Source organism: Copidosoma floridanum, unplaced genomic scaffold, assembly GCF_036245765.1.
Source record: "Copidosoma floridanum isolate Cflo_tuat_1 unplaced genomic scaffold, Cflo_Japanese_pri ptg000006l, whole genome shotgun sequence".
NCBI classification, from domain to species: domain Eukaryota; kingdom Metazoa; phylum Arthropoda; class Insecta; order Hymenoptera; family Encyrtidae; genus Copidosoma; species Copidosoma floridanum.
Window position 1 is genome coordinate 15,695,432 of NW_028321883.1, and position 26,658 is coordinate 15,722,089.

General features: G+C 43.5%; 2 protein-coding genes across 4 annotated transcripts in view; one reads left to right on the forward strand and one right to left on the reverse strand.

Moving 5' to 3' along the window:
* The window catches only part of Ten-m (teneurin transmembrane protein Ten-m), a 308,702-nt gene extending 291,754 nt beyond the window's left edge, over positions 1-16,948 (forward strand). Inside the window, exons 4-16 of the mRNA XM_089598742.1 lie at positions 1,370-1,454; positions 4,299-4,462; positions 4,584-6,494; positions 7,142-7,419; positions 7,502-8,465; positions 8,563-8,770; positions 9,450-9,476; positions 10,818-11,034; positions 11,111-11,488; positions 11,575-12,032; positions 12,122-12,543; positions 12,642-15,038; positions 15,127-16,948. Of these exons, the coding sequence (XP_089454868.1) occupies positions 1,370-1,454; positions 4,299-4,462; positions 4,584-6,494; positions 7,142-7,419; positions 7,502-8,465; positions 8,563-8,770; positions 9,450-9,476; positions 10,818-11,034; positions 11,111-11,488; positions 11,575-12,032; positions 12,122-12,543; positions 12,642-15,038; positions 15,127-16,895 (9,278 nt within the window). The 3' untranslated portion in view covers positions 16,896-16,948. The remainder of the gene's footprint in view (positions 1-1,369; positions 1,455-4,298; positions 4,463-4,583; positions 6,495-7,141; positions 7,420-7,501; positions 8,466-8,562; positions 8,771-9,449; positions 9,477-10,817; positions 11,035-11,110; positions 11,489-11,574; positions 12,033-12,121; positions 12,544-12,641; positions 15,039-15,126) is intronic.
* Positions 16,949-22,818: 5,870 nt separating this feature from the next.
* On the reverse strand, positions 22,819-26,366 carry LOC106638640 (E3 ubiquitin ligase Rnf121). 3 transcript variants are annotated; one of them, XM_089598288.1, is made up of 9 exons: positions 26,306-26,366; positions 26,024-26,183; positions 25,782-25,816; positions 25,558-25,699; positions 25,271-25,425; positions 24,935-25,163; positions 24,561-24,796; positions 24,362-24,478; positions 22,819-24,284 (listed from the first exon to the last, which is right to left on the reverse strand). In XM_089598288.1, exons 2-9 carry the CDS (start codon positions 26,066-26,068, stop codon positions 24,242-24,244), a joined length of 1,002 nt encoding a protein of 333 aa, XP_089454414.1. In that variant the 5' UTR covers positions 26,069-26,183; positions 26,306-26,366; the 3' UTR covers positions 22,819-24,241. The 3 variants fall into 3 exon arrangements, with proteins under 3 accessions (XP_089454414.1, XP_014207395.1, XP_014207396.1); XM_014351909.2 differs by lacking the exon at positions 26,306-26,366 and having other exon boundaries at positions 26,024-26,250; XM_014351910.2 differs by lacking the exon at positions 26,306-26,366 and having other exon boundaries at positions 22,819-24,478; positions 26,024-26,250.
* Positions 26,367-26,658: the final 292 nt, after the last annotated feature.

The window sequence follows — 26,658 nt, forward strand, 5'->3', positions numbered from 1 at the left end:
GGTGCCGGTGCGTTGCGTCATAAAAAACAATACGCCCCCCCCTCCTCCCCCCTCGCCTGCAAAACTATAAAGATCGCGATAATATCATCGCTGCGAAAAAAAGTAATGACGAGCGTTCGCGATGCGGTTCCGGTCGAAAGTGAAATTCGAGAAGTACAATGTATATATATTAAACCCGAGCTTAAGTTGTTCGTCCTGCATACGAGACGTGTCATAGAGATCTGTATACAAAAGTACAAGTCTCTCGTTTCTTTTAGAAAAACCCAAAAGGAGACGATCGGCAGCTCAGCTTGTATACGCACGTGCGCATATACATGATACACTCGCACGGTGGTCTTTTCCTTTCCCCCATATACACACACGTGGGTAGGCCGCCCTTGAAATCCAAAGCGTAAAGTGTGGAGGCATCGTGCACTTAACGATTCCTCACGCATTATCCGCGGAAAGGTGTATACCGATCGGTTTTTTTACCTCTTCATTATTGCCGAGGTGGTCGCCGGAAGCCGATCGGCTTTTCCTACACACATGCTCTGGCTTTCCCGGCGCTCTCGAGTATGTCATTAAATTTGCATCGCGATACCGCGTACAGGCACGTGTTATTATTTGCAATCGTGTATACGCAAGACCGGTAGTGATATACGCGCGAAGGGGATGGATGACGGAAACGAAAAGAAAAAAAAAAACGCGGACTGGTGCATCGGGCTCTCGTATACTAATGGCGCGCGCGCGTGTGTGTGTGAGAGAGGGGGGGGGGGGGTGGGAGAAAAAAGGTGTATCTTATACGCGCGTTACCCTTGGACGGTAATTAATTTAAAAGTGGCTCCGCCTCTCCATGCGCTCTTTGCGCGTGGAAAGATGGAGAAAAAGAAAAGTGGGGAGTAAGTACATTTGTGTGCGTACGCTCGAAGGGAAACGGCAGAAGGTAGACGGCAGCACAACTGCGCCTACCCCCTCTTTCCTGTATATATCACCCTTACGGACAAAAGTCCTCCGACTTTTGGTTTATACACGTGGAGGCCGAAGAGGGAAAAAAAAAAGGCGCGGAACAAGGATCGATTAATCATCGGCTTGATTCTTTATTACGAAATTTCATAGAGACTTTCGGTGCGTGATTAATCGAGCTCGCGCGTACACGCATTGTTTTTTTTTTTTTTTTTTTGTTTTTTTTTAGATCGTACGACTGATGTACAGCAGTGCCGATCGAGCGTTGAGGTATAAGGATTTTTCGGACACGCGGGTTTACACGTAACGATATTGTAAGCCGATGCAATTAGAATTACTATACAAGTGTATATTATTTGCTGAAGAGGTGAAGTAATAATAATAATAATAATAATAATAAACTCGAAATTTTTTATTTCTGTTGCAGAGAAACCTAAGAATGATTACAACAATAAAAACCAATCAACGGGAAACAGTCCAATAAAAGTCGAGTTACAAAACAACATGGACAGGTAAGGATATACCTATTATTATTATTTTTATTATTGTATGTTTCTGTGTGTCACAAGGATATTTTTCTCATATAGTTGCCGTGAAAGTCTAACAAAAACACCTACTCTTACGCAAATGAAACTTTATAGCGCGTGATATTTCAAAAGCTGGCAACAGCAGCCGCGAAAAGGACATCCGCGCGTGTATGTGTGTGAGAAAAGGGACGCTGCATGGCGTTTAAGTTATTATATGAGCACCCTCCTTTTCCTCTTGGTCATACAGGTATAAATCCTTAAGAAATAGAATCATCTTTTTTTTTCCCCTCCCGCTGTACACGCGACGTTTTCTCCCTCCCTTTCTCTTTTGGTCTTTTTTCTTTTTCCTCCCGTGTACGAGCAAGGGCAGTTTGTCTTGCATTGTACTGGTTTCAGCATTTTTTAAGGATCCCGGAGCTACACTTGAACTGCATGTAACATTACAATGCGGGAAAGAGAAATCACGTCGAGGGATAATTAATTGTTTTTAATATCACACGGCTCCGCGTCAAGTGTTTCTCCTACAATGTCCTTTATTGACGATCTTTGATGAAACAATTCCCACAATCCGGCTTAGTTTCGAAGAAAAACATCTCATCTTTTGATTGAAAAATTCTCAACGGCCTTTTTAAAATCCATACACCGGCATAAATCATGATGTCACCAACTCGGAACCGATCGAATCGACAATGCGCGCATCGAAATCCCGCGAACGCCGGACCTTGTGTACACAACACTTGCGTTCGGAAAACTCTCCTCCCTCTTTTATGTATAAAAACGCGTACGGGAAATCGCGCTTGTACAAAGGAGCCCGAGTCTCATTCACGAGGGTGGAAAGGTGCTCGACGTGCATCAGCCGGGGCACGCCGAAGGAGACTCCTCCGTTTAGCGACGAAAGAGATCGGTAGGCGGGGAAAAAGGGACGACTCCAACAAAGCTCTTTTTTTTTTTTTTTTTTTCTTCCAAAAATTTTTCCACGGTCTCGTCCCGTTCACTCGTCGCGTCAATGGACGTGATTCACGACCCACGCGCGAGCACCCGAATTTTCGCCTGGGCTCCTCGATCATTTCCATTTTCTTCGCTCTCCCGACAACCACGCCGGCTGGAGAGCGATGAAAAGAAAGCTCTTCGAGTGTCACACAAACAGTGCCACTTTTACACCGCCAATGGGACATCCGACGCAACGTCGAAAATGTTTTTTTTTTTTTTTTTTTATTCCCTTTATTGTCTTTTTCGTTCTTGATGGCCGCAAGGATTCATTTAAAGAAATACCAATCAATCGCTACACTAATTTTAAATAATTTAAATGGTCGATAGCCGAAAAGATTCCGGTGGCGCGTTAGTAGTCCAGAGATGTATACGCATCACCCCCCGTGTCGCTCGTTCGTTGGTCGTGCCAAATGTGGACCCATACGGGATTTAGTGGCTTTTGACCCGCTCTCTCGTGTGTGTTGTGCCGCGACCATCGGCTCTATTAGATAATTGAGAGAATTATTTACGACATCGGCTGTCCCTCTCTCCCTCTCTGTCTCTCTCCCCCGTGTCCCAATACCATGCGCCGCCTAATGTGCGCTAATCGAGCAAATTTATCGCCACCCGCTATGCAACTGACTCATTGACATGGATTTCTTTTCCTCCGACTCATCCTACGTCTCCCCCCCCCCCCGATGCTCGATCATTTACTCGTCACCATTTACTTCTACTGATTGATTCCTGGCATTCTCGTACCTTCTTCAATTAGCTCACTGAATTGGTGCAATTTTTTTTCCTTTGGTTTTGATTAGTTTGAAAAAGAAATGAAAGAGAGAAAGTAAAAATGTTTTTTTTTTTTTAAGAAACAAACGGAGCAATGAAAAACGCAAGAGAGCAGTGTCGATAGTAATCCCCGCGAGGGGTCCACCGCGCCGTGTACAGTAAGAAAACGTGGAATTTCGAGCGAGGATGGGGGGGGGGAGGCTAATGCCTCGGGATCCATCAGCCGCGGACCACCTCGAAGAGTCTCTCTCCTGCAGTCCACTTGTGTGTACAAACTCCCTGCAAGCCAGCGTATGCATGTATACATGGAAACGAGAGGAAAAGGGAGACGAGAGAAGCAGCTATAGCGGCTGCAGAGCAAACATAAAGCAGGACTGACCCTGGGAACTCCCTTTTAAATATTTTTCCTTCCTTTGCTTTGCGGGATCCCTCGCGTCTCGGCATAATATGTAATATGTGTGCGTGTGGGTACCTATATTTTTGGCTCTCTGTCCATTGGTATATATATCTATACAATACCTATGTGCTATGGGAGAGAATAAAGGAGACGCCGTGAACCTGATGTATATCGGTATAGGTGTATAGGTACATGTGGAAAATACGACGTGCGTTACGATGCCCTTTTTTTTTTCTCCCTCGCATCATAATGGGGGAGGTGACAAGAGAGACACGAATTAGTCGGGGCGGTGCTCGGCTGTATACACCTACACGCGTACGCGTAATGGATACAAGCGTATATTATATTGTGTGGGGATATCGGGTACTTATTTTTAGAATCCTCGAGCGTAATTTTAATAACGAGTGACTAGGCACATATATATTTTCATTGCGGTATTTGTACCTATACACGCGGTGTTAAACGGTTTATCGAAACACGTCGGATCTGATGAATCCATGCACCTGCGATTGTGCTGCGGATATGATTAATATTATATTTTTCATCGCTTGGAAAATTTAAAAAAAGTTTCACTTGCGTGGAGAGAGAGAGAAAAAAATAATAGACGTATTCTCTTATACCATGCGATAATTGCACGGGATTGTATGTGTTTTTTTTTTTTTCCTTCTCGTTTGCAGGGTACCACTTCCTTACGGACACGCCTCCTCGATGATCCCGATGAGGAGGCAGAGCATCCGCTGTCATTTTCGCAAGGGCGTCGACTGGTGCAGCTGGAAAATCATCGCGATTGTCGTGATAATGGTCTCGCTGTGCCTACTCGCGGCCCTCACTTACGTAACAGGTACGTGCTTTTTCTTCTTCTTTTTTTTTTTTTTTTCTTGTGCATATGTTTTCACTGAGAAAAAAAAAAAAAGAAAATTAACATTTCTCTTGTCTCTTCCCCCCCCCCTTATCCACGTTAGCATCGAACATGGTGAACTGGTACCAGGGCACGAAGGCTTGCACAGTGCTGGTCGACGACGGCAAGCCCGGGGGCCCGGACGCGGCGAAAAGCAGCGGCAGCGCCGGTGGAGGAGGCCCCGCCGGCAACGGTACCGCAACGTCACTGGGGCCGAGCTCCGCGGGCAAGCGCCAGCCATCTAACGCCGGAGGTAATGCTCGCGATGATCCTGGCGAGGAACCACAGCGAACCGCCCGCGAGCGTAGAAGCGCGCCCGAGCATGACAAGGTTGACTACGGTGGTGGTGTCGTTGGGAACGAGGATAACCCGGTTGACGCGCTCGAGGGTGTTGTTGGCAATGCCACTACCACCTATGCCGATGCCGATGTTGCTAACACCACTGTATTGTTGTTGTCGCTATTGCATGACCAAAGCACCGTCTCTAATAGCGAGGGGGTGGTAGTTGCTACTACTAACGCCGAGGAGGAGGCGAGCGAGCTGACCTCCTCCTCCTCCTTTACGGTAGAACACACTAATCCGGAATCTCCTGTTAACGATTTCTCTGTTTATTACCCAACCACGGATAGTAGCAGCCCCGATGATTACGGTAGCTATGGCCCCTCGAGTACTCGATCGGTTGGTGTGAGCCCATTCCCCTACGAGGATACTTTGGACGCGGTTTTAGCGACGACGAAAAAAATTACGGCCACTGCGCGAGATTTTATTACGCCAGAGAGTTACGGAAGTACCGCGGATGTTGACGACCCGGAGACAAACGAGCCACTAACGACTCTCGCGACGGACGTAGCTCTGGTTACCGCGGAGAACAGAGTCGCGGGGGTAAGTCACGGTGAGGCGGTCAGTCGAGGCGAGTACGAGTCGACTAGGCCATCCTTCCCCGAGGTGGCTCGCGAAGTGGTGCTGGCCGACCAGGCGGCGCCTCGTCACTCGTCCGAGGAGCTTCAGCGCGACTACCCGTTCGACTACTACCGACACGATGAGCTGGAAATCGTGAAACTCGACGGGCACAGCCCTACCAAACACCCGGGGACGAGCGAGGGCAACGACTTGCACGCGATAGATGACACCAGCTACGACGAGGACGAGAGGGAGCTCGAGGAGCTGATGAAGAAGCCGGACAAGCGCGAGTTTTTCCAAAAACTGGAGGAAAAGTTCCGCTCGGTGGCCAGCGACGGAGGCCCGGGGACCAAAGTCATCAGCAGACCCCACGACGACGGCACCCGCTACATCTCCAACTCGGTGGAACGCTCGCCGAGCGACCAGTTTCTTCGCGAAGAAAAGACCGAGGTCCCGGTCACCGAAGCCTCCGGGACTCGTGTGCTGGTGAACCTCACCGTGTCCACGGACAACTCGACCCTCTACGTGGTGTCTTTGACCGTGCCCGACTCTGCCTCGATTAACGTAAACGTCCCGGGCGTCCGACCCGAAAGCACAGTAGCACCGGAACACCCAACGACTCTGTCGATCGAGAAGTCGCTGGCCGACATTAAAAAGTCCCTGGGCAGCATCGAGAGATCCTTGGGTATCTCCGGCGATGGGCCTAGCGTCACCGATGCTCCTGATGAGCCGACATCCACGACGACCTCCCCGCCGCCTCCAAAACCGCCGAGTTCACCACCGTTGCCGTTGTGGGGTGGTGGCGAGTGCGAGTGCGAGTGCGAGTGCCCGTGCCTGGTGGCAGCGGGTCCGAGCGAGTGGGACGATCTTTCGACCACGAGCGAGGTTTACGAGGCCGGGACCATTGGGTCGGTGACCTCGGAAGGGACGGAGACTACGAGCGATGCTAGCGCGGTTACGGAGGAGGACACTGCGAGAAGTACTAGTGTTGGAGCCGAGGATACGGAGCTAAGGGAGAGTTGCCGGCCGGCGAGTAATGTTACCCAGCCGGAGCCCGTTGTACCGATGCTGGAAGGTGAGGGGGTGGACGCAGTGCAGGTCACCAGGACGGGGTTCTTTTTTTGTTGGTCGATTCGAACCTGTTGGCTATGCGTTTTTCGTCTCGCTCGCACTGTAGGATTGGAGGAGAGAAACGAAAAACGTTAGCTTCGATCGAATCGAACAAAACAACGACCGCCGTCCACTGCAAGTGTACAGACGAGAAAAGGGGATCGTTTCATTATTTTTTACTTTCGTACATACGATGCTGCGACTAACTAATGTTTATACGAGCGATTTTATCATCACTAACCGAGCTATACTAACGATAATCGACTTGACCGGTGCACGTTCTCTGAATGGTTTACTAACAATGCAACTAATGTACGACTAACCGCCTTCCTTCTCTTGTAAATCTTTCGGCTTCCGCTTCAGCGAGTAGGATGTACTTGCGCGTGGGTGTGTGGCGAAATATCGCGAGGAGTGTGTATTCCGTTACCCGACGTCATTGACAGATGTACATAATTACATGCAATACAAATACCTTTTTTTAGTCATTCATAGACGATGATTCACTTGATGTGATGCGCCATTTTTTACCTCATGCTTCGTTTTATTAATCACGATAGTGAGGGGGATGAAAAAAATGGTTTAAAGAAAAAAAACCTCGTTTTGACTCGACAGGTGGCAGAACATTCCCGGGCAGGTCGTTCCCACCGGACGGCACGACGTTCACCCAGGTGAGCTTGGGCCAGCACCTGAACCGGGAAATCCCGGCCTACAGTTACTGGAACATGCAGTTCTACCAGTCGGAGCCGGCCTACGTGCGCTTCGACTACAACATAACCCGGGGTGCGAGCATCGGCGTGTACGCCCGCAGAAACGCCCTGCCGACCCACACCCAGTACGACCTCCTCGAGGTGCTGAGCGGCTTCAAGGCCAGGACAACCCGAGCCTCGCACGTAAGTGACTTTATTGTACCCCCCCACGAGATTCGTGTCGGATATGAGGAGGATTGTAACAATTGATTGTGGTTGATTGCAGCAACCCTCGATAAAGAAGGAGGTGACGCACTACATGGAGCCGGGCCATTGGTTCTTGTCGTTGTACAACGACGACGGGGATCCCCAGGAGGTGAGCTTCATCGCCGTGGTGGCCGAGGACATGACGCACAACTGCCCGAACGGGTGTAGCGGCAAGGGCGAGTGCCTGCTCGGCCATTGCCAGTGCAACCCGGGCTTCGGCGGTGAGGACTGCAGCAAGAGCGTTTGCCCGGTGCTGTGCAGCCAACGGGGCGAGTACATAAACGGCGAGTGCCAGTGTAACCCCGGCTGGAAGGGCAAGGAGTGCTCGTTGCGCCACGACGAGTGCGAGGTGCCGGATTGCAACGGGCACGGCCACTGCACCAACGGCAAGTGCAACTGCGTGCGCGGCTACAAGGGCAAGTTTTGCGAGGAGCCGGACTGCCCGCACCCGAGCTGCTCGGGCCACGGCTTTTGCGCCGAGGGTGGCGCGTGCATCTGCAAGAAGGGCTGGAAGGGCGCCGATTGCAGCCAAATGGACAAGGAGGCGCTGCAGTGCCTGCCCGGCTGCAGCGGCCACGGGAGCTTCGACCTCGAGACCCAGACGTGCCTGTGCGAGCCCATGTGGTCCGGGGACGATTGCTCCAAGGAGCTGTGCGACCTCGATTGCGGGCCCCACGGGCACTGCGTCGACAACGCCTGCGACTGCCTGGCCGGCTGGTCCGGCGAGCTCTGCAACCTCAAGCAGTGCGACCCGAGGTGCAACGAGCACGGCCAGTGCAAAAACGGCACCTGTCTCTGCGTCACCGGCTGGAACGGCCGCCACTGCACCATGGAGGGCTGCCCGAACTCTTGCTCCGGCCACGGCCAGTGCAAGGTCAACTCGGACGCCCAGTGGGAGTGCAAGTGCTACGACGGCTGGAACGGCAAGGACTGCAGCGTCCACCTCGAGCAGGACTGCAGCGACGGCCGCGACAACGACAAAGGTAAGCATATGGATGTCTCATCTTACATAATATATAGAGGAAAGTCAGAGAGAGAGTGCAAATGACACGCGTTGATCGTTGTTTGTTGGACGCGCAGACGGTCTGGTTGATTGCGCGGATCCAGAGTGTTGCGCCAACCCGGTCTGCCGGGGCAGTCAGTTGTGCGTCTCGGCGCCCAAGCCCATCGACATACTGCTGAGGAAGCAGCCGCCCGCTATAACGGCCTCGTTCTTCGAGAGAATGAAATTCTTGATTGACGATGGTAGTCTGCAGAACTACGCCCGTCAGGAGACCTTCAACGAAAGGTATGGCCCACCAATCCTTCTTTTTCTGGTTTTCACGATAAAACTAATACTCTCGATTCAAATATATATATACCTATATTAGTTCAATACAAATGTTTCCATCAATAACAGATTAATACATAAATATGTAAATGACGATAAAAATAATTATGTATATCGTACACATGTAAGCAAAGTATATGCCTATGTGTGTACATTATTATTATTATTATTATGAATCCCTCTGCGTTGTTGTGGCCCGTGTTAAATCACATCCCAACATTTTATTTTATTTTTTTTCAACATATGTTTTGTATTACGTATACGTGTGCGCGAATGTGTGCCCTGCACTGAACCCTCTCTTCTCATGATACGTACCCCTACATATACTTTTACCTTCTCATTCAATATTTTTCTTCATCTTTATGTTTTATCCAATACAAGCATACACATGTACACAACATAATTGTATCACTGCTCAGTTATATCATGGTCTTCTTTCGATCCCCTATCCACTTTTGATGAAGAAAACTTGTACATTCGTATACTTTTTTTTTTTTTTTTTTTTTCCCCATCTCTTTGTTGAAATATCTTATCTGAAATACCTATTTTAAAAACGAAAGAAAAAAAAACACACAAAAAACAAACAATTACCATACCATTCTAACTTGGCTCTGTTTTGTCTGTGCTGCTCATACAGTGTGTTCTGGAATCACTTCAATACAAGGTAAGAAAAAAAGGGAAAAAGTGAAAAGAATGATATAAGAGCACAGCCTGTTGTCCTGTTTTCATTGATTTTTCGTTTGATACTTACTTTTTTTTTCATTTCATAGATCAAAAGTAAACTTATGATTTTTTATCTTTAAATACATATTTTTTAAAATCCTTTTTTGTTTTTTAGTTTGTATTGTTTGAGCAGCTTGTTTCGATTCTTGTTTAATTTACCGCCCTTTAGTTCCTTTTTTGGTTCCTTTTGAAAAAAAAAAAAGAAAAAAATTAGTTCATGCAAACACATGTGAGAAAGTAGCTTTTTGCAAAATAATTTTCCTTTTTTACATTTTATTATCTATGTATGTGTACACATTTAATAAAAAATACATGTCTGTCTATGTGTTTCTCTGCATCCATACGGCGTCGATATCCCGTATTCGACGCTCATTTCATTGTGCCTCTATTTTTTATTTCTTGTATGTCTTGTGTGCGTTATTTTCGAAGGTTCCTCTTGTCTTTTACGACCTTCGAAAAAACCAATGTGTTTTGTTGCATTTAATTGATTTAGCAAAGAAAAATTTCAATTTTCTTGTACGTTATCGTACCTACGTATCTATATGTGTTTTTGTTCTTCACGACCAAAAAAAATTAAATTTTTTTTTCTCTGTGTCCTCTTTTACAATGCAAAGCCATAAAAGTATATTGTTTTTTTACGTTGCATGGTTCAGTTTTCCTTACGAATCCTGTGTTGTGTTCCGTGAACTTTTATGTTGAGCTTCAATACATCTGTATTTACTTTTGTCGACGAAAAAGACTTTTGTTTATTATAGAAGTGACGATTTGAGGAAAAAACACTGACAGACGACTATTTCCAACAAACTGTTTAGTATTCAAATTTTTAAAATTTTTTCTCTGTAACTGAGAATTACGAAAATTGGGTATTTACAGTTTGGATTCGAATTGAAATCGACAGATGACTAAATGAAAAAACAAATTTTTCTGTATAAATAAGACCAAAACTTTTTTTTACGTGCACTTACAATTATACATACACGCGTACTTTTTTCAACCTCAACCAAGTAAGACGATCACCAAGTAGTTTTTGTGTACATAAACAAAAGTCAACGCACGAAAGTGGCGATAATATAAAAAAACGCAGCCTCGATTAATAAAACATCGCATGAATATCTCGTGACGAATTCGCTCTTTTGCGAAACGATTCAAGCGAATTTTCGCTCGAGAGATTCAAGCAAATCAATGGGGCGTGCGTACAAAATTTATACTATGAAAAGAAGAAGAAAAAGAAAAAAACCAACCAACTCATCGCCTTTATTTTCCTCGCGCCTCTCAACAACAGTCGGTCAGCGGTGGTTCGCGGACGAGTCGTCACCTCACTGGGAATGGGTCTGATGGGCGTGCGCGTGAGCACGAGCACACCTCAGGAAGGCTTCACCCTCACTCGGGACGACGGCTGGTTCGACCTTTTGGTAAACGGCGGTGGAGCCGTTACCCTGCAATTCGGACGCTCGCCCTTCAAGGCCCAGAGCCACATAGTCTTCGTGCCCTGGAACGAGGTCCGTTGCTTTCCCAAGCTCCATCCTTACTTTTCTCCTAAGCAAAAATTGATGATCACTTGTTTTTCACAACCAGGTGGTGATAATCAACAAGCTCGTCATGACGACGGCGGACGAGAAGCCACTGGTCCACGTGACGCACAGCTGCGCGGCTCACGATTACGACCTCATGAAGCCCGTGGTGCTGGCCACGTGGAAGCACGGCTTCCAGGGCGCGTGTCCGGACAAGAGCGCCATCCTCGCCGAGTCCCAGGTCGTCCAGGAGAGCATTCAAATTCCCGGCACCGGGCTGAACCTCGTCTACCACAGCTCGCGAGCCGCTGGTTACCTCTCAACCATCCAGCTTCAACTCACCCCCGATGTCATCCCACCGACTCTGAACCTCATTCACTTGAGGATCACGATCGAGGGTATCCTCTTCGAGAAGACCTTTGAGGCCGACCCGGTCATCAAAGTGAGTAGTCGTGGATTGTTTTTTTTATTTACTTTTCGTATCGAGGCGCCACCGTGATATATCAAACAAATGTTCCTCGTTTATAGTTCACTTACGCCTGGAACCGTCTGAACGTTTACCGTCAGCGCGTGTACGGGGTGACGACAGCTATGGTCAAGGTCGGCTACGAGTACAGCGACTGCAAGGACGTCATCTGGGACGTGCAGACGACGAAGCTCAGTGGCCACGATATGTCGATCTCCGAGGTTGGCGGCTGGAACCTGGACATCCATCACCGGTACAACTTCCACGAGGGCATTTTGCAGAAGGGCGACGGTTCAAATATTTATCTGAAGCACAAGCCTCGCGTTATTCTGACGACGATGGGTGATGGGCATCAGAGGCCACTGGAGTGCTATGACTGCGACGGGCAGGCGTCAAAGCAGCGACTGCTCGCCCCTGTCGCTCTGGCCACGGCTCCCGATGGCTCCATCTTCGTCGGCGACTTCAACCTCGTCAGAAAGATCTTGGTCGACGGCACCGTGAGGACCATTGTTCGGCTAAAGTGAGCAATCCTTCGTTTTTTTCGTTTCCACGAAAATTCTGCACCTCTCGTTGATTGCGTGACAAAACTAAATAATTTTCGATTTGCAGTGCCACCCATGTCTCTTACCGGTACCACATAGCTCTGAGCCCGCTCGACGGTTCGCTGTACGTCAGCGATCCCGAGTCTCACCAAATCATCCGAGTGCGCAACACCACCGACTACTCGGACCCCGAGCACAATTGGGAAACGGTGGTGGGCTCAGGAGAGCGTTGTCTGCCCGGTGACGAGGCTCACTGTGGTGACGGTGCCCTTGCTCGAGACGCCAAGCTCGCCTATCCCAAGGGTGTTGCCATCTCGGCCGACAACGTGCTTTACTTTGCTGACGGTACCAATATCCGTATGGTTGACAGGGACGGCATCATCACCACCATCATCGGCAATCACATGCACAAGAGCCACTGGCGGCCGATTCCCTGCGAGGGCACGCTAAACGTTGAGGAGGTACACCTGCGCTGGCCCACAGAACTGGGTAAGATTTTTTCACTCCGATTTCATCCACACTGCTTATACATAATATTTTTCGTCTCGATAACGCGTTTGTTAATATTACGTGGGTATGTTCCACAGCCATCAATCCATTGGACAACTCGCTACACATGATCGACGACCACATGGTGCTCCAGCTGGCACCGGACGGTCGCGTCAAGGTTGTAGCAGGGCGTCCACTGCACTGCGCCTCGCCCTCGACTACCTTCGACACCGAGCTAGCGACCCACGCGACCCTCGTCATGCCCCAGAGCATTGCGTTCGGGCCCTCGGGTGACCTCTACATCGCCGAGAGCGACTCGCAGCGCATCAACCGCGTCCGAGTGATTGGCACCGATGGCAAGATATCCGCCTACGCCGGGGCCGAGTCCAAATGCAACTGCCTGGAGCGTGGCTGCGACTGCTTCGAGGCCGACCACTACCTGGCCTCGACCTCCAAGTTCAACACCATATCCGCGGTGGCGGTCAGCCCCGACGGGGTCGTTCACATCGGTGACCAAGCCAATTACCGAATTCGCTCGGTCATGGCGAGTATACCCGACGCCAGTGGTGCCCGCGAGTACGAGATCTACTCGCCAGACACCCAAGAGATCTACGTGTTCAACCGGTTTGGCCAGCACATCGCCACCAAGAACATCCTCACCGGAGAGACGGTCTACCTGTTCGCCTACAACGTTAACACGAGCAACGGCAAGCTGAGCACGGTCACCGATGCCGCGGGCAACAAGGTCTTTCTCCTGCGCGACTACAGCGCCCAGGTGAACTCGATCGAGAACACCAAGGGCCAAAAGTGCCGGCTGCGAATGTCGCGCATGAAGTTGTTGCACGAGCTGAGCACCCCCGACAACTACAACGTCACCTTCGAGTACCACGAGCCTACCGGCCTTCTCAAGACGAAGCTCGACTCGACCGGTCGCAGCTACGTCTACAACTACGACGAGTTCGGCCGATTGACGAGCGCGGTAACGCCGACCGGTAAAGTCATCAGTCTGACCTTCGATCTGAGCATCAAGGGTGCCACAGTCAAGGTCGGCCAGAACGGGCGCAAGCCCGTGTCGATGCTCATCAAAGGCTCGTCCGTCGTCACGAAGATCGGCGAGGCCGAACAGCGCACGACCGTCCTTTCGACCGACGGCAGCGTCAGCCGCATGATGCCGTGGTCGCACACCGTCAGCACCGACACCATGCCGTATGCGATCCTTGGCGAGATCGAGCCCCTCCTCGGCGAAAGCTACCCAGTGCCGTCCAAGCAGCGAACCGAGATCGCCGGAGACCTGGCCAACCGCTTCGAGTGGCGGTACTTCCTGCGCAAGGTGCAGGCCAACAAGAGCCGTGGTGCCGCCGCGGCGGGCACGCCTACCAACAAAGCCATCGCCCAAGTTGGCCGGAAGCTGCGCGTCAACGGGGACGTACTTTTGTCGCTCGAGTATGACCGTGAATCCAACACTGTGGCCGTGTTCAAGGATGATCGCGTGGAGCTGCTGAACGTGACGTATGACAAGACCGCGAGGCCAATCAAGTGGGGTCCACGAGGGGACATATTCGCGGGCGTCGAACTCGAGTACGACAGATTCAGTAGATTGGTCAGTTGGACGTGGGGTGACATCAGCGAGACGTACGGCTTCGATCAGGCTGGTAGGCTGTACGAGATCAAGTACAGCGACGGCACGTCCATGGTCTACGCGTTCAAGGACATGTTCAGCAGTTTGCCACTTAAGGTCACCACGCCAAGGGGTAGCGATTACCTGCTCCAGTACGACGAAGCCGGTGCTCTGCAGTCCCTTACAACGCCAAGGGGACACATACACGCGTTCTCGCTGCAGACGTCGTTGGGCTTCTACAAGTACCAGTACTATTCGCCGATGAACAGGCATCCTTACGAGATTCTGTACAACGATGACGGACAGATCCTGGCCAAGGTCTACCCGCACCAGAGCGGCAAGGTCGTTTACGTGTACGATCACAATGGCAAGCTGGAAACCACCCTGGCCGGCCAGTCGTCGACGCACTACACGTACCAAGAGACGACGGCCCTTGTGCGCAGCATCGACATCAACGAGCCGAACTTTGAGATGCGCGTCGAGTACAAGTACCACGCGGGCATCGTCAAAGACGAGAAGATCAAGTACGGGAGCAAGAGTGGCCTGGACAACGCGCACTACCGTTACCAGTACGACGGCAACGCGCGAATATCTGGCATCGACGTTGACATCAACGGCAAACAGCTTCAGCAGATCCGGCTCAAGTACGATCAAAATCTGGGGATCCTCGAGGCCGTGAACGACTTGAGGGTCCACAGGAATACCTTCAATCGGTCGGTCATGCAGGACTCGAGCAAGCAGTTTTTCACAGTCACGGATTACGACGAGCACGGCAGAGTCGAGACGATTCTGATGAACATCAAGTCGATGGACGTGTTCAAAATGGAACTCGAATACGACAACAGAAATAGAATCAAGATGCGCAAGCTGATGATTGGTAATGCAAATTGTTTTCAGATCTTGATTGTGTATCTCGTTATACTTGAGGAACATCCATATATAATATTGTTATTTCGATTCAACAGGTAAAGACTCGGTTGAGAAGAAGGAGTGGACGAGGATAGACAAGATCACGTACAACGCGGACGGCCACGTGCTGGAGGTCGTGGACACCGACATCTCGTGGCAGTACGCGTACGACGAGAACGGCAACGTGATCGGCGTGACAGAGCGCAACGAGAAGATCACCCTGGGCTACGACAGCGGCGACCGGGTCGTCCAGTACGGTGACGTCGAATTCAACTCGTACGACCAGCGTGGCTTCGTCGTCATTCGAGGCGAGCACAAGTACCGCTACAACTCGAGAGGTCAACTGATCCACGCGGCCGAGCACAAGCAGTTCCAGATCTGGTATTACTACGACGACAGGGGCCGGCTCGTCGCGTGGAACGACGACAGGGAGAACGTCACGCAGTTCTTCTACGCGAATCCCAAAACGCCGGATCTGATAACGCATCTGCACTTCCCCAAGAGCCAAAAGACATTCAGGTTCCTGTACGACTCGAGGGACTTTTTGATGGCGGTCGAGACGTCGGAGCAGCGGTTCTACGTTGCCACGGACCAGAATGGCTCGCCGATCGCGCTCTTCGACATAAACGGCAACCTCTACAAGGAGATGAGGCGCACGCCCTTCGGTAAAATCATCAAAGACACGAACCCCGACTTCTACCTGCCCATCGACTTCCACGGTGGTCTCTTCGACCCGACCACCAAGCTCGTCTACCTGAACAAGAGGCTATACGACCCGACCGTCGGCCAATGGATGACACCAGCCTGGGAACAGATGGCCAACGAACTAACGACCCCGACCGACATCTTCATCTATCGCTTCCGCAACAACGACCCCATCAACCTCAAACAAAACGTCGAATACATGACCGACCTGACGGCCTGGCTCAAGCTCTACGGCTACGACATAAGCTCGATGCTCGGCTCCGAGTACACGAAGCTCATGGTCTACCAGCCCAGCGCGACCATCACCTCGCCCCAACTGACTCCCGGCTTCGGTGTGATGAGCGGGCTGCAATGCATCGCCAACCGCGTGCACGAGAAATTCTCGGAGCTCGGTTTTGTGCCCAAACCGCTGCTCAAGCTCGAGCCCAAGACCCGCAATCTCCTGCCGCGCGTGGCCCACCGGCGCGCTGTCTTTGGCGAGGGTATACTCGTCTCGCGGATGGGCGGCCGAGCCCTCGTGAGCGTCGTCGACGGCGTCAACAGCGTCGTCCAGGACGTCATCACTTCGGTGGTGAACAACTCGTACTTCCTGCCCCTCCACTTCAGCGTCCACGACCAGGACGTTTTCTACTTCGTCAAAGACAACGTGCTCAAGATACGGGACGACATGGAGGAGCTCAGGCGGCTGGGCAGTATGTTCAACGTGTCCACGCACGAGACCACGGAGCACGGGGGCGGCGGTGGTACGTACAAGGAGCTGAGGCTGCACAGCGCGGACGCGGCAGTGGTGATAAGGTACGGGGCGGATCCCGAGCAGGAGCGCCACAGGATATTAAAGCACGCGCACAAGCGAGCGGTCGAGCGAGCCTGGGAGATCGAGAAGCAGTTGGTGGCCACGGGCTTCCAGGGCCGGGGCGATTGGACCAAAGAGGAGAAGGACGAGCTGATCAGCCGGGGTATCGTCGAGGGGTACGAGGGCGTCGACATACACAGCGTGCACCGCTACCCCCAATTAGCCGATGATCCGGGCAATGTTATGTTCAATCGCGATACAAAGAGGAAGAGGCGAAAGAGCGGCGGCAGTCAGCGCAAGGGCAGGTCCTACAGGCACGACTCGTGACTAGAGGAGGAGGAGGAGGAGGATGACGATAATGACGATTACGACGAGTTTTAAGGGAGAGCCGAGCTCTTTTTTTTTAAGCTCCTTTCGAATTTCTTTTCTTTTTTTTTTTTTTTTCCTCTATTTTACACACAAATATTATAAACACGTGTTCTTTATTTTGTTCGTTTGGCTGATAAAGAGGATAAGTCATGAGTGTGTGAGTTTTCGTAGTGGTGAATGAAAAACGTACTTTCGTACAGCGCGACGCTGCGCACCTTTTCGGCTTCCGTATATTTTTTTAAAGCGACCGCGAGCCCTGGCTCGTCGTTTTAGAGAGAGAAATAAAAGCATCGTGCCATGTTTATGCATTTTTTAAATCAGCGCGTTTAACGGAGGGGGGAAAAACAAAAGAAATGTTCCGAAAGGGATCGCAGCGCGTGCAAGGAATCAAAGCTAGTCGATGACGATGATGAGAAGGTTTAATGCGGGTGTGATTATGAAATATGATTATTGTTAACGATTATTATTATTACTACTATTATTATTATTTCAATCGTATGACGAAGATGGAGGAGCAATTTTAAACCGCAAACGAATATTGCGTGTGATTTAGCCAATCGTCTCCTCGGGACTGCTTTAATATACACATCATACAAGTGTATTTGTTCGTTGTTCTTCTTTTTTTTTTATTTTTTCCGAGAAAAAAAAACATAATAACATTAAGAGTTTATTTTTTGCTTTTTCGACGCGAGGGATTGTCAAGGAAAACGTCTACATACAGTGGCCTAACACTTTTATTTTTGGTTCGCGGATCGTAATAACAGGGTCTAAGAAGCACACACGACAGTTAAACAAAAAAAGGTAAAAGTTTGAAAAAACACGTACTTGTGATGATGATCGTCCAATTTTTTTTTTTTCGCGAAGGAAAGCAAGAGCGCAAAAAAATAAGTGTGATGTTGCTGTGGATCAGAGAGTCAGGAGAGGTAATAGAAAGTAGATATTTTTAAAACGAGGAATAAATAAACGTAAAAATGGTGCACGATTGAGGAGATTTCAAAAACAAGTGAATATGAACACTACTACGTAGCGAACGAGTTAATTTAAGTTTTATTAATTTTTAAGGTGACTCTGTAAATACGATAATCAATTGATATTTTACATGTAGATAATTACCTGTATGAAATAATTTGTAAGGATGTAAGACTTGTGTGGAACTATCGATTGACGCTTTTTTATATGTAAACACTTTTGCGTAAATCCACATGTACACCGAAAAATGCGAAAATACATATAAACACGCAAAATAAACAATAATGTTAAGAAAGACAAAAAACTACGACTCGCCAGTTGCGTCGATTTTTCTTTCCTTCCTATACGTTGCACTTTTTCTCCTCTACTCTCGTCTATTGTAATCTAATCTCATTTTGTTAAATGTATAAACTATAATTATTATTGGCGAAAGGAAAATCGACGCCACCTTTATTAATACATACATATTTGTATTCTTAGAGCAAAAGGGAAAAAAAAGTTATGCATTTACCGTGTAGGTAATAAATTAACACGTAAATAAAAGAGCGCAAGGAAAATTCGAAAGTCGTGAATACGATATGTAGATTGTATATATTAAACAATTAATTATAATGAAATAAAAAATCAATGTAATAAGCGATAGTGAAAACTTTAAGAAAGTCATTTGATTAATTTGACGATGATTTACAAAAAAAAAAAAAAAAAAATTAATTAAATAACACAAATATGGGGGAAACGAAAGGCTATTGTAGAGTCGATGTTGAAGAGAGTGCGAACCGAATGTTTGTTAGGAAGCAAATGTTTAATCGAAATATGAAATAAAAACAATGTCCAAAGGGAAAAAAAAAAAATAATAATAATAATAAACTTAATATTTAAGGAACAAAAAACGCGTATCGAGTAATAATTATACTATAGTAATAATGATAATTAAATAAATTATATTATTATTACATGAATAAACTTGTGGTCGTAATGCCCCAAACCTATCTTTCTTATACTATATTTATAAATGATGGTAAGAAAAAAGATACCGAAAATACGAAAATTTTATTTTTTGAATCATCGATGAATGTCCTTGTGTGTTTGTCTTATTAGCGTGGATTCGTTTCGCGCGAAACAATGAAGCTCCTGAGAAAAAAGAAGTAAAGTGAAATAAATAAAAGACGTATATTATTATCATCGAACAATCGTTGTTTTATCTCATTTTTTATTTACACGATTCTTAAAAGCTTAAAAATCTTAAGCTCGAAACTCAAGTTCAGAAATAACAGACATTCGTAGCGCGAGTATTTAAAAAGTACGGAAAATTAATATCGCGTTAAAAACCACACCAATCACATGGAGCAGCATTGAATTTCGATAGTAACGAGTCCGTTCTTCTCGTATCCCAAAAACGAAATAAAAAGCACCCCAGAACAAATAACGTAAATTCATAAGCAAATGAAAATTAATTATTCTAGGCCGAAAACAGGCACGAGAGAAAGAAGGGAGTAATAAGTATTTCAATATATTAAAAGTGAAAAATTAAAAAAAAAAAAACAAAAAAAAAACAAAAAAAAAACAAAAACAAAAAACAAATGGAAATGTCGATGTTTATAGCGAGTATTAACAAAAACAAAAGTATAATAAAGATTTTAGATGAAAAAATATAATATAACCACGTGCGCGCGCGTCTGAGCCCGAAGGTGAAAACCTGAAAGAAAAAACCCATAGAAAGTGAAAAGAGTAATAAACACTTAATAATAATAATAAAAAAATCGAGCCAACGTGCGAGCCACGTCGCTCCACCACGTTGTGTTCCACGTAGAGTGTGTACAATGAGCTGATGATACATAATCATAACTGCAGCGTACGATGTTAATAAATGCAACCAAAAATAATTAATAAATTTTAAATGGAACCTGCAGGTAAATAAAGAGTGTTGGCAACAAAAAAGGGTATGATTTTGTTATTTCAGACTTTTTCGTGTTGGTGGTGCATTTGCTCGCGCGAACGTGTTCGAAAACGTTCATCAATTGTTGTACATATCCAAACTCGCGACGCGTTTCTCTGTACTTAACTGTTGTGTAACTTGTCTGTACGCAAATTTAGAAATTTTACAGGCTTTTCACTGCTCGTGATAACTTTTTTAACGAATCTTTCGTGATTGGTTGAACAAGGTTGTGAAATTTCTTGTTGCTTGGTTTAAAAAAAATTTTTTTTTTTTTTTTATTCGAGAAATCGATGAATTACGCTCGATCGATTAAATTGGTGCAAATATTGATCAAGTATTTTTATCTCTTAACGGCTGATAGGTCCATTTAATAAAATATCAAATAAAATAAGGGTAAAAAGTGGTGAAAAGTCGACTCCCTACTAATTTCTTTTTTAACCGCCTGTAGACTACGATATCTTGAGATGTAACAAATTTTTTCCGTTCGTTAGTAGAAATCCGCTGTTCTGATGTTATATGAAGAAAAAATTTATATACATTATATAAATCCGTGCAGTTTACTAGCCGGAGGCGCGAAGTTAAATCTTCGCGCCAAAAAAAATAAGGGAGAGAGAAAAAGAAACCGTAAAATAATATTAATAACAATTGAACATACAGATGAAAATTATAGTCTTACACTCGAGAATAAAAATAAACGTATATATTTAATTAAAAGAATAAAAGCACTAATGCTTATTGCTAATTGCATTGTTTAAATTGAGGCAAATGTCGTAAATAGAGTACTTGGACATTGTTTGTATTTTCTATGTTTTTAAAAATCACACTTGAAACACATTTATCATATTTTTTATTGTTTTCTAATTAGAGAAGAAAAAAAAACTAATAAATATTTTTTGTTGATAGTTCTCTCTTGATACTAGAAGTAGGAATCTTTTTGGTTTTACTTTGAAGTTATTCGAATTTTCCTTAATTTCACGTCCTTCAAAGACCATACTTTCAAGTTTTTTTATTTTTTTATAAAAGCAAAAATCAGAAAACTTGAAAACGCAGATCTTTACGACGTGACTACGAAAAAAGCAATACTTTGTAACTATCGTATAATTAATTAGTGTCTCGAAACTAATAAAGAAAAAAGTAAGAGTCCAGTAATGAGTCGTTTACATGTGTACAATTAAAGAAAAGCAAGAGTGAATGTGTATAAAAACATATACAAGTAAGCGAGAGTAAAAATACGATTGTCCAAATGTCGAAAAAACCTTCACTTTTACGTTTACAATTACTTATCATGAAAAAAAATGTAGTAAAAAAGAAAAAAAGCATTAGCTTTTGTAAATAATTGATCTGTTTTTTTTTTTTAAGTTGACATGCGACGTTTCCGGCCAGTTACGTATACTTATTGTGTTTTTTATCCTTTGTTCTATTTCTTTGTTTACCTCCATTTCTTTTTGGCCAAAAATCAATCGTCAACATATTTAGCTACTCGGAAAAATATATAAATGGAAATACTGCGAAAATTTTGATATTCAATACTGTGTAGATCGATTGAACAAAAAAAATGGATTAATTAATATTTAAGTGATGAAAAAACTAGTGAAAATCAAGACGCTGTTTATTGTGTAGAATTTCTTTTTTCTCGAGGAACAAACATGAAATTGGCGGTGGACAAACAAATGAAAATGAAAAATATTTGTTAGTGACACTTGTAAATATATTTATAAAATGTCACGAACCTTGTAAATAGTTGAAAATTCCACAATGGTCCGCACGATGACATTAACGAGAAAAAAAGTAACACACAAAGAGAAAATAAAAAATTTCAAAGTACACACAAGATTAAATTACGCGTCGGTATAAAAATGAATATACATATTATATATTACCATGTAATATTTAACTAGTAAGGTATACATATATTATATACTCTTACACGCTAAGTAATCAATAAATATATCTATAAAATATCCCAGTGTTTGTGTATGTCTGTCCTTCCACCTATCCCTTGTCAACTTACTTTTCGCCATGCCGTGTATTTATGATTAATGTATATTTCTTAAATATGTAATACATTAATTAAAAACAATATTTTTTTTTTTTTGTTTTGCCGAAAAGTATGTTTATCCCGTCAAATCGTGCATTGTCTTAAGCCCCTCATGCAATCCCAACTGCATATTTAAAGGTAAAGAAAATTTTTGAAAAGTATCCAATCGTCGAAACATCCGTGAATTTGATTAATTTTTTTCAGAAAAAAAAATTTACTTTTTTGTAAAACATGTCTATATATAAATTAAAAATAATTCGCGGAAGTTTTGACATTCAGGAAATACAATTACGCCTGTAGATGCGACGGTGATTGTGCCACCTGTGATGAAAGTTGTTTTTCTATAATAAATAATAAGTGAATTTTAAAAAATGAAAAATGGCTTTTCCTTGAATCGATCAATAAATTGATTGTTTAAAAAGTATTGAAAAATCCCTGTGTCTATTTATTTTGCTTACAATAATCATGACTTTTGTTGACTATTATAAATCAATAAGCAGCAATTTAATGAACGTAAGTTTAATGCGCAACAGGTACTGAATTTTGCACATCTTGTCAAAATACGTTTTTTCACGTCACTTTAACGTTAACATCATTTGTTTTGATACGATGCGTATCCTCTCCTTTTGGCTCCAATCTGTAACAATACGATGAAAAAAAAATTTATATTTTATCTCAATACAAAATTTATACTTTGTGCTGTTGAACTTTTTTTTGGAAAAATATAAATTTTTATTAACATCCAAGCTACTATTTAGAACTTTATTTTCGTACGATAAATTATAGATTTACTATATTGATTAATTAAGCCTCATGGGTTAAAGGTAAGTTGGGAATCAAGTGAAATATTAATAACGAACGTGGAAAATACGTCAAACAAACATTATTATTCTTCTTTATTTGCTTTACAAATATTATTTTTTTACAGTATTTTTCAATGTTTTTTTCCTTACCTGTTAACAAGTTTTATGTTTACTTGATAACAATCGTGTGAAAAAAATATTTTACAATAATTGTATTTACAAAAAGTTTGCCAAACAATTATTGATTCAATAGTAATTCTTCTAGCAAGTCTATCGTCAAGATAAACTATCTTGTTTCTTACTTATTTTTCATTCATACATACACGTAATCAAGCAAGTGAACACACCATATATGTGAATGTGTATGACACAGTAGTACAAAAAGTTTACCAGTATATACAATTTACTAGTATAGCAAAGGGTGAAAAAAGTGTTACAATTTCAATAAAATTGCACAACATTTTATATAGTTACTTATACATAATTGTAGATTAACGCTGCAATGGAAAATTTCCTTGTACAGTCATATTTCACGGAAATAAAATGTAGATACATTTTTTTTTCTCGTTGCTGATTTCGAAGAGAAAACTTAAACTTGCGTAAATGATTTGTTATTACTACCGTATGGATGTAACTAACGAAGCTAGTACTGGTAATAAATAAGGCACTCTTACTGCCTATTGTGCTTGAATAGTACATCATCCAACGTATTTGTAAGACTGACATTTCTCTCGTACAAGTGTAAAGATTGTCACAGGAGTAACGCAAGATGTGCTTTAAGCTATTTGTTGACACTTAGTTTGAGAAAATTTTGGTTAAACTTCACAACACGAAACATAAAAGAATACCAAAATAAAACTTTAACTAAAAAAAAAGTTAAACAAGTACTCTATTTATAACGATAAGTATCGAAATCAGTGGATGAACCTTTATATATACAATTAAGTCAAATTTAGGAAGCCATACCTATATTTGAAATTTGATACGATGTTCAATAAAACTTGAAAATTGTTTTATATATTTGACAGCTATTTATTGACTTTTAACAAATCAATAATATAATAAGAATTAGGATTTTGAAGGACACTAGAAAAAAATCACGTGCCATAGTAATTGCGTTTGACTAATACAAAAATCTACAATAATTTAGTAAAACATAACAAATTAATTAACTAGTAACACATTTAAATTCATTTAAGCTCTACTAAGACGGTTTCATAAAATTCATTTTTGCTATCAGGAATGTTTTCTCATATGTAAAGTGGATCAATGACTTGGTTGAATTAAAATGTAAGATGTAATAAAATGGGTCATTAAAATATCACAAAACACATAACTATTTCCTTTAACAACGCATTTTCTTTCAATAAACACGAAATTCAATAATAGATCACACAAAATATAAATAATAATAATAATAATAATAATAATAATAATAAATCACTGATCAGTTCAGATAAAAGTTTACAGTACGCAGTTTAATCGTATTTACAAGACTGACAACATGTGGCATAAAAAGTCTTGAGTCTTTTGCTTTTCATTTAAGTTCATTACATGATTATACATGATTCGGTTTAGCATTATTTACTGTTGTACCTCTGCTATGGAACAATGATTTTTCACTCATTACGAAAGCTTTGCCTCCAACTTGATTTAAATGACAACAGCAATTACTTACTCAAGTCCCAAACTCCAAGTGATACCTTGAACAACAAAAAGTATGACTGGTTGCCAGGCTATGAGCCACCTAATCCAATCGAGAAGTTGCCCGTACAAAACATGAGGCTTCTCCCAACTGACAGTTTTAGTCAAGGTTGAATGTTTTTTATTCAAGCTCAGTAAACAGTAATTTACGTTTTATATGTGAAAAAGGATACGGGTTATGGAACATCCGTTTAAGATCAACTTTTTCCTTGCAGTAGGGACATATTTGCTTTTTTCCAACAATACACCATCCACGAATGCAGAATTCGTGGAAAACATGATTACAGGTAAGTTTATAGGTGTTTTCAATCACACCTTCTTCGTGTTCAGAAACTAATAATTTATTTCCACATACTGCACAAACGTTAGGATCTAGAGTTCTTGTTGGCATACTTCCAGAGTTATAATACTGTAAGTTAAAAAATTTTTGTTTTTTGTTTTTTTCTATTGAATACAACACGAGTTTTTAAGAATATTTTAAGTTTTTTTAAAACAAGTAATTAAAAACTGATCATTTTATATTTTATCTTAAAAAACTAAAACTTACCCCTATATGAGAAGCTAGTTTGTCAGCACATAATTCAGCAACGTCTCTTCCCAACACACCAAAGTACAGACCATAAAATAAAAACAATAGTCCACAGTCCATCCAAGCTTGAGGTTTGGCATCAAAAACAAGATTCAAGCCAAAAAACGTTGCTAACAGTATAAAGTAACTAACAAGACCCAAAAAATAACTCGCTTTATAAATCAAATAAAACCATTTATACACTAGTCTGTGAAAAAAGAAAATACATTTTATCAATTATATAAAGTAATCACGCATTTTATTTGAATTCAAACTAAAACTTATTTGGCTTATAATAAAAATAATACAACTAACCTAGGTGTTGTGCCTTGCATAGGTTTTTCAACAGTCTTTCTTACAATCAAACCAGTGATACATGAAAACACCAGCCAGAAGAATATAAACCTCCAATAGTAATTTCTCAGAGCTAAGACTAAAGGAATTATCCACATACCTATCAGTGTTACTAACTGCAATTTTGAAATAATATTTGTAAACTTAAAAAAAACAAATCATTTTAAAGTGAGAACAGTAAAAAGCAATAAAGCTCTATAGTATCTTTATTATTTAGTACTAATAAAATATTTACATCTACAAATTACCTGATAAGATTTGTAATGTCTTTTTTTCCATGTAATAAGAATTACTTCGCTAACAAAAACTGTAATTATAAGAATGAAAACCATCTCAGCGTGCATGGATTCGTGTCCACGATGCAGCTCGTGCATCTTGTGATGCTCCACTCTAAGACCATAGATTTAAACGTGTCAAGATAATAGAAAAACCGTAAAATAACGTATTCTCTAAAATGCAAGATAAACCTTACCTCCATTTTTCTTCTGGAGTAAGATCGGATTTACTCTACAAAGAAATGCAAACCAATTTCAAATGACAATAATACTTCAAGGCAAAATGTATTTTTAAACGAAACTAATTTTTTACTGTCAAAAAACATCTATTATAATACAGCACGTTTTTTGACTTTTATGAGGTTAAAAAACTTAATGGTGAAAAAAGCTGAGCTTTCTGACGAGTCATGAAAAAATTATGGTTATCCACGTAGCTTACCTTGTTGACCAGAGATTCGATATCTAATGTATCGTGGAACTTCATTTTACCTCGATAGACGGAACGTTTATGTGAAAAACAATAATTTGTTTCAAAACTATGTCATACTGCCATGTAACTTTTTATTCATCCATCAGCCGACCGACTCCTCAGTTTTAATCTGCAAAAAGTTACAAAGCAGAAAGGAGAGATGAGTAGAAACTCATCTCTGGCAGAAAGCACACCAAAAGCACTGTGGAAAACTTCTTATTCAACTGTGTGTGTGCATGTATGTACCTATACATACATGCAACGTCGGGAATCGTCTTGAATAAAACCCTAGATTTTAGCGTTGCTATTTCGACCTAGGGTTCTTCCTCCAGAAGGCTGCAACGTTCACGTTCAGACGGTCAGACTTCAGAGTGGTCAGACGAAGACGCAAGACGCAAGTGCGCGACGCCAATACTTTCTGGGGCCGTACCATATAACTATTTTTCTGTACATCGGCCTATGTTAGAACATAGGTCCGCGAAGCTAAAAATAGTTATATGGTACGGCTCCTGCAATCCATTATAATTTAAATATGAAGTAATGACTACGGGTGCGAGAATAAGGGCGAATAATCCTTCATCTGTCTCTCACCTGTTTACCTGCGT